Source organism: Lipotes vexillifer, unplaced genomic scaffold, assembly GCF_000442215.2.
Source record: "Lipotes vexillifer unplaced genomic scaffold, Lipotes_vexillifer_v1.1 scaffold611, whole genome shotgun sequence".
Taxonomy (NCBI): Eukaryota; Metazoa; Chordata; class Mammalia; order Artiodactyla; family Lipotidae; genus Lipotes; species Lipotes vexillifer.
Genome location: NW_006785619.1, coordinates 662,567 through 669,661, shown reverse-complemented (window position 1 = coordinate 669,661; position 7,095 = coordinate 662,567). Strand labels below are relative to the sequence as shown.

The following is a 7,095-nucleotide window of genomic DNA, read 5'->3' as shown; positions in this document are numbered from 1 at the left end:
GGGGGAGCAGCGGCGGGTCCAGCACCGCTGGGGGCCTGCCCGCCTGGCTGAGGGACCTGGGAGAGGTGGGGGTTCACTTGGCACCTCGGAGGTTGAGAGGTGGGGTCTTACACCGACTCTTTCCTAGTGCCTTGACTCAGCTTTTATTGCTTTCACAGATCCACCTCCGACCCTTAAGCCAGAGACTCAGGTGAGGTTTCCCATTCTTTTGCAGCCCAGTATTACTGCAGGATCCCCTGCTCCTTCTCTCTCCCTCTCCCACTTTTTCCAGATTTCTCACTCCAGGGACTATGCTTTTGGGAATGTCCCTCGTAAACTCTATGTGCTACATGTTTTTTTCCTTTCAGCCACCAGAGAAACGACGGAGAACAATTGAGGATTTCAACAAATTCTGCAGTTTTGTTTTGGCCTATGCTGGTTACATCCCCCCTAGCAAGGAGGTAGGGACAGGAGGACAACTGACTGGAGGGTGGTGTCCTAGGGCTGTAGAGGGGCTCTTGAGCTTATGAGACTGTATTACTTTGTAGGCAAAGCCTAGAAATTATATGTAAGACTAGGGAAGTGGAAATTTTGGTTGGGAAAACTAGTATCTGGAGTGAGGGTGGGACTAATAGATAGGTGGTTTGAGTGCAGTGAATGGTTTTGGGGTGCTCTAAATGGAAGGTGCTTTTGGATAAAAACTTTAGGAACTGAAAATGGTAACAAATGAGGCTGTTCAGAAAGAGCTAGAGAAATATGGCTCTGGTCTGGGGGATGCTGTGTTGTGAAGGCAGTGGGCATTGGGGAGATGGTTAGAATTTGAGGTCAGGGGTAACACGGAAGTGTTCAAGAGGAGATGCTGATGGGAATTGGGGTGGGGATAAGTTTTCTGAACACAGTAAGATTTAGTGGTTTTGGCTGGATATTTTGGTCTTTTAAGTTGGGTTTGTATAGGGGCTGAGATGACCCTGGGCCCCTTGCTGATCCTGGTCTCTTCTCCCCTTTAAGGAAAATGACTGGCCAGCCTCCGGCTCCAGCTCTCCATTGCGAGGTGAGAGTGCGGCAGACAGCGATGGCTGGGACTCAGCCCCCTCAGATCTCAGAACCATCCAGACCTTTGTTAAGAAAGCAAAGTCATCCAAGAGAAGGGCAGCTCAAGCAGGTCCCACCCAGCCAGGACCCCCAAGGTCCACTTTCCCTCATCTGCAGGCCCCTGACAGTGCCACCCTGCTTGAGAAGATGAAGCTCAAGGACTCTCTCTTTGATCTAGATGGGCCCAAAATGGCATCTCCACTGTCCCCCACATCCCTGACACATGCCTCCCGGCCCCCTGCTGCTCTCACCCCAGTGCCCCTTTCCCAGGGGGACCTCTCCCAGCCTCCTCGAAAGAAGGACCGAAAGAACCGAAAGTTGGGGCCAGGAGGGGGGACAGGCTTTGGGGTGCTTCGGAGGCCTCGGCCAGCCCCTGGGGATGGGGAAAAGAGGTCTCGAATCAAGAAGAGCAAGAAGCGGAAGTTGAAAAAGGCAGAGCGGGGGGATAGACTCCCACCTCCTGGGCCTCCCCGGGCACCCCCCAGCGATACAGACTCTGAAGAGGAGGAGGAGGAAGAAGAGGAGGAGGAGGAGGAAGAGATGGCAGCAGTGGTAGGAGGGGAAGCCCCAGCCCCTGTGCTGCCAACACCTCCTGAGGCTCCTAGGCCCCCTGCCACAGTGCACCCTGAAGGAGTCCCTCCCACTGACAGTGAAAGCAAGGACGTGGGCAGCACTGAAACAAGCCAAGATGGAGATGCTAGCTCCAGTGAAGGCGAGATGCGGGTCATGGATGAGGACATCATGGTAGAATCAGGTGAGAAGTTTGGGGCTGCCCAGGGGTAGCTGGGTTGATGGGTTTGGGGGTATTGTGGATCTAAGAGCTCCAACAGAACACCAAACAAACCTTCTTTTCCCCAGGTGATGACTCATGGGATCTGATCACGTGTTACTGCCGAAAGCCCTTTGCAGGCCGGCCCATGATTGAGTGCAGCCTGTGTGGAACGTGGATCCACCTCTCCTGTGCTAAGATTAAGAAGACCAATGTCCCTGATTTCTTTTACTGCCAGAAATGCAAGGAACTGCGGCCAGAGGCCCGGCGGTTAGCGGGGCCTCCGAAATCTGGAGAGCCCTGACATATGCCATCTCTAGGCTGGAACTTCGAATGGCAACATGACTTGGGAACTGAGCCTCAGGGTCATCAGCCTGTCCCCTGAGCTGGGATGTTGTCCCACTTCAAGGCAGAAATTCCCAAGGGAGGCTGGTTTGGAAATGAGTGATGTTCCTATCCTACCCTTCCTTCCCACATCTTGTGGACTTGAACTCGGACCTATTGCAGTTGGGGGTGGGAAGCTGTCTGGGTCCCTAGACACTTAAGCTCTGTCCCTTGGACCTGCTACCGCTCACTTCCTGGGCCAGGGTTGGAATTGGGATGGAGTGGGACGGTTGTCTATAAAACTCTAGTGTAAATATAGCACTCCCCTCCCTCATCTTTTCTTTTATCTCACTCCCCATTTATTGTACACCGGTTGTATTTTTAATTTTGGACTTCACCTTTTGAGTATGGCAGCTCAGAGGTGGAGTACCAACCAGAGCTTGGCCGAGGGAGGAAGGAAAACAGAAAGGTGACGATGCTCTCACTCACCTCTTTTGTTTTTAATAATATTGGCCAGCTGTTTGTACAGACAGCCTTCGTGTTGTAAATAAAGCAGAGTGGGCTCTTTTGTGTTTATAGCCCTCACTCACTGTCCTGCTTGGGAGGGAGGCTTTGGAAAAGCTGGCTGGAGGTGGGGCTGAAACTCACCTCTCTTAAAAGTCCAAGCTGAGAATGGCCTGGCGCTGCGCCTTTTCCACCAACCCTAGGACCTCGATTGGCTTTGCCCCACCTCACCCCCCAGTCAGGGACCCCCCCCAACTCCCACCCTCACCTCCCACTTGCACGCTCCAGCGGACCATAGTTGCTTGAAACTCTCTCCCTCAGGGGGTAAAGCGGGGTGCCCCCTGAGGGCAGAGGCCAGCCGAGTCAGGGTAGTTGGAGGAGGCGGGTGGGGACACACTTGGGGGCGGAGCCGTAGAGGGTTGGGAGACTGCTGAAAGCGGCAATAATGTGACGAGGGCGCTAGGCGGAGCCGAGAGTCACGTGACCAGTGAGGGTCACGTGGTGGGGCGTTACGGGTAGAGCGGGGGTGGGCTAGTTCTAGTCACGTGACATGGGGAGAGGTAGGCGGGGCGCTGGAGAACCCTCGCGACGTCTGCGGCGGCGGCGCCGGAGCCCGCGGCTTTGGGTCGCGCCCCACGGCTCGTCCCACCCCCCCACCGTCACCCCGCTGAGCCTTGTCTTTTTCCCTTTTGCACCTTTCTTACGCTGGGTCGGTCGCGTTGCTCGCGCGTCGGCTCGTGGGAGTGCGCAGGCGCGGCGGGGGCGATCAGCCCCGCTGGGTGGGCGGCGGAGCCCGGGAGCGCGCGGGCGAGACCATGGCGGGCAGCGGCGTTGGGGGCGGTGGTGCCGGGGAGACGAAGGTGATTTACCACCTGGATGAAGAAGAGACTCCCTACCTGGTGAAGATCCCCGTCCCCGCCGAGCGCATCACCCTCGGCGATTTCAAGAGCGTCTTGCAGCGGCCCGCGGGCGCTAAGTACTTTTTCAAGTCTATGGATCAGGATTTCGGGTGAGCGCGAGGCCTAGACTAGGAACGACGGGGGCTGTGCTTTTGTGGGTTGGGTAGTTTTGAGGGTCATTGGTCTACTTTGGGACATGCTGGGATTTTCTGGGCTATAGTGGAGCACATCTTTACTATGCTCGTGTAGATTGGCTATCCCAGGACGGACAAGGTTATACTTAGACAGATTGAGGCGTGCGGAACTGTAGGAGGACAGACTGGGATATACTAAACCAGATTATAGAAGATTAGGCTATACTGGAATAGAGTGGGGCACACTGGTTTATTTTTGGGTGTTCTGGTCTGTGCTGAGGTAGATTGATCTCTCCGCTGGTAACTACATTGTGAGTAGTTCTGTAGCACACAGGCTATGTAGGGATATTGTGGACTCTGCTGTTGTAGATTGGGCTATACTGGGCAGGCTTGGGATGTTCTGTCCTATACTAAGGCAGACAGGATAGTTTGGGGACAGTTTAGTCCGTACTAATGCAGAGATTCTGTTGATATGCCATTCTGGTCTCCAGCGGGTTCTATTGATTGATCTTAGTTTCTCTGGGGCCTAGTTTTTATTGGGACACTCAATGCAAGGGCAGATGGGGCTGACGGGGTCTGTACCAATACAGCTGGTACAGTCAGCTGTATTGGGATATTCTAGTCTATATTGGTGTAGACAGCTGCACGTGGTAGAATAGATTGGGCTACCCTGGGGTAATTTGGGACAGCCTGGGCAAGACCGGGACTTTAAATAATGCAGAGTAGGCCCTTTTATGTTTATAGCCTTTGGGACTGTGCTCTCTTGGTCCTCAGTCTCAGCTCTTGAAGGGAGGCTGGATCAGGCTGGGATTGCCTGGGTTATAGGAAAGCTGAACAGACTGGGCTCTACCTAGAAACACTGTTGGACGTTGGGAAGGTGGTACTGTCTTGGGAGTTACCTTGGATTTCAATGTTCTATTTGTCAGCACTATAATCTGGGGTAGTTTATTCAACTTTTGTGCTTTGATTTCATCTGTGAAATGGAGTTAACCAGAGTAAGATGCTTAGTACACGTGCGTGGTATGTTCTTGGTGTGTGGTCATTGCCTTTATTAGCATTGAGTCTAATTCTTAAACTAGGTTATGATAATACAGGATAGAATCACTTGGAAGGCTGGGCTATGCTGAGACTGGGTTATGTTGTGAAGAATACAACGTTATGCTGAGACAGATTGGTAGTGACTGGGCTGTGTTGTTACATTGATAATAGGTGGGATTGAGTTGACATATATCCACATTCTTAGAACCATATTAGGCTAAAGGGTTAATCCGACCAGATATCCCAGTTTGGGGGTGAGTGTGTGTGAGAGTCTGTTCAGGGCAGAGTGTGTCATAGTTTATATGTTTATTAGTTTAGCCAACAGGTATTTGTTAATGCTTACGAAGTGTCAGGTACTTTGGTCTGTGGCCGGGGACGTGGTGTTGAACAAAACAGGCATTAATGATTTCACTTGGTGATTGAAAAGAAGGTCCGTTGAAGGAACCCATGGGAGAGGTGACCCCCAGGACTGGGCTTTAGGGTCTGTCAGGAGGAGCAGATTGCTTAGTGCAGAGTCTGTGCCAGGTGAGGCACAGGAGAGTGGGGATCTGGGCTTCACCTCTGCTTGGGAGCGCAGTGTAGTGAGAAAGTACTATTCTTTGGTTTAATGGGTATTTTTATCTAGGGGAAGACAGCACATGTGGACGTCTCTCTGGAAGTGAGTTAGAGAAAACTAAGGAAAGCATAAAAGTAGAGATGTAGATGAGGACCAAAGCCTTTGGGGAAAGTTGTGTGAGGAATACGGTGGAAGTTGGAGGGAGGCTGCCTGCAAGGCTCCTAAGGTTAGATATTTGGGGCAGCTGGGGCAACCTTACGGGAAGCCTTTGAAATTGGACTGAGAGGTTTGAATCAGACTCTAGGAAATCTCTGGAACAGCGCTGAGCCCCTGAGGATGAGCTGGGGAGAGAAGGAGAAATAAGGAAAGGGAATTGAGTTTGGTGATTTCTTAGGTGTAAGTGTTACAGCGTCAGAGAAGGGGACTTGGACTAGGTTGGCGAAAAGCAACATCCTTGAGCTGGATGAAGATTGGGAGAAACTTCGAATGTGGGTGGGAATGGGGGAAGCCAGTCCAGTCTCACTGACCTTTATCTTGTCTCTTGGCAGGGTGGTGAAGGAAGAGATTTCAGATGACAATGCTCGCCTTCCCTGCTTCAACGGAAGGGTAGTATCCTGGGTAAGGGGCCCTGCCGGAGAGTCCCTCTGGCATTGCCAAGCTCCTCCAAGCCTCAGCCTGTGCCCGCCCCCTCTCAGTTGCTGGAAGCTCTGGCTCTTTACCTCCTTACCTGTTTGTTTCTTTGTTTGTTTTTGGCCATGCTCTGTGTGGCCTTCCCGACAGGGATTGAACCTGGACCTGCCAGTGATAGCGCCGAGTCCTAACCACTGTACTGCCAGGGAACTCCCATCCTCCTTACCTGTTTGGAGAGCCAGCCAGCTGGAGCTCCTCAGCCTTCTCCTTCTGGAGCCTCTAATGCTTGCTGCTGCTTTTTTTGTGCTTTTCTCCGGGCTCTCAGGCGCCGTCCCCTTTTCTACTTTTTCCTCTTACTCTCATTTCATATGCCTCTCATATTCCTCATTGAGCCGTTTTCTTTTGTTGTTGTTCTTTTCAAATCACTTGCATCCTTCTAGTTAGTGTCATCAGATAACCCCCAACCTGAGATGGCCCCCCCAGCCCACGAGCCTCGGACAGACCCGGTGCCTCCACCGCCACCTGTACCCCCTCTGCCACCGGAGAGGACCAGTGGCATTGGAGACTCCAGGCCTCCATCCTTCCAGTGAGTCCTTGGGATTCCTGAGTCCAGGGGAGGGAGGTGAGGAGGGAATCCAAGCCCCTTGGGAGGGGAAGCCAACGATTAGGAGCCTTGTCCCACTGACGCAGGTGGGAAACTCTCTCTGCCCATCTAGCCCTAACGTGTCCAGCAGCCGGGAAAATCTGGAGCCCGAGACAGAAACAGAGTCAGTGGTGTCTCTGAGGCGGGAGCGACCTCGCAGGCGAGACAGCAGTGAGCGTGGCGGTGAGGGGGGCCAGGCCTGGAGGCCGGCTAGACCGGGAGCTGGGGAGGGGTCGGCTCCGACCCAAAGCCCTGACAAGGGTGAGGAGCCCGAGTCCTGGTTCCTGAGGTTCCTGTTCTCCCTCAGCGGGGGGCCACCGGCCCAGCGGCCCCTCGAGGCTGGAGCGCCACCTGGCAGGGTATGAGAGCTCCTCCACCCTCATGACCAGTGAGCTGGAGAGCACCAGCCTGGGGGACTCGGACGAGGAGGACACCATGAGCAGGTGGGGCTCTGTAGGCCTCCCCGGGGCGCCCCCCCGCCGCCACCCCATCCTCTCCTTTGGCCCCGCGACCACCGCCCGGCCAGC

The 7,095-nt window shown here is 53.8% G+C and overlaps 2 protein-coding genes across 3 annotated transcripts in view; both read left to right on the top strand.

Annotated features, from left to right (window-relative positions):
* Positions 1-2,742, top strand: part of PHF23 (PHD finger protein 23) — a 4,320-nt gene extending 1,578 nt beyond the window's left edge. Inside the window, exons 2-5 of one of the 2 annotated variants that reach the window (XM_007457749.1) lie at positions 159-190; positions 348-440; positions 1,189-1,825; positions 1,930-2,742. In XM_007457749.1, the coding sequence (XP_007457811.1) occupies positions 159-190; positions 348-440; positions 1,189-1,825; positions 1,930-2,144 (977 nt within the window). In that variant the 3' untranslated portion in view covers positions 2,145-2,742. Of the gene's footprint in view, positions 1-158; positions 191-347; positions 441-987; positions 1,826-1,929 lie in introns of both variants that reach the window. The other variant, XM_007457748.1, reaches the window with a different exon arrangement.
* A 741-nt stretch (positions 2,743-3,483) lies between these two features.
* The window catches only part of DVL2 (dishevelled segment polarity protein 2), a 7,712-nt gene continuing 4,100 nt past the window's right edge, over positions 3,484-7,095 (top strand). Inside the window, exons 1-5 of the mRNA XM_007457747.1 lie at positions 3,484-3,677; positions 5,844-5,913; positions 6,366-6,511; positions 6,642-6,751; positions 6,876-7,011. Coding sequence (XP_007457809.1) covers positions 3,484-3,677; positions 5,844-5,913; positions 6,366-6,511; positions 6,642-6,751; positions 6,876-7,011 — 656 coding nt within the window. The remainder of the gene's footprint in view (positions 3,678-5,843; positions 5,914-6,365; positions 6,512-6,641; positions 6,752-6,875; positions 7,012-7,095) is intronic.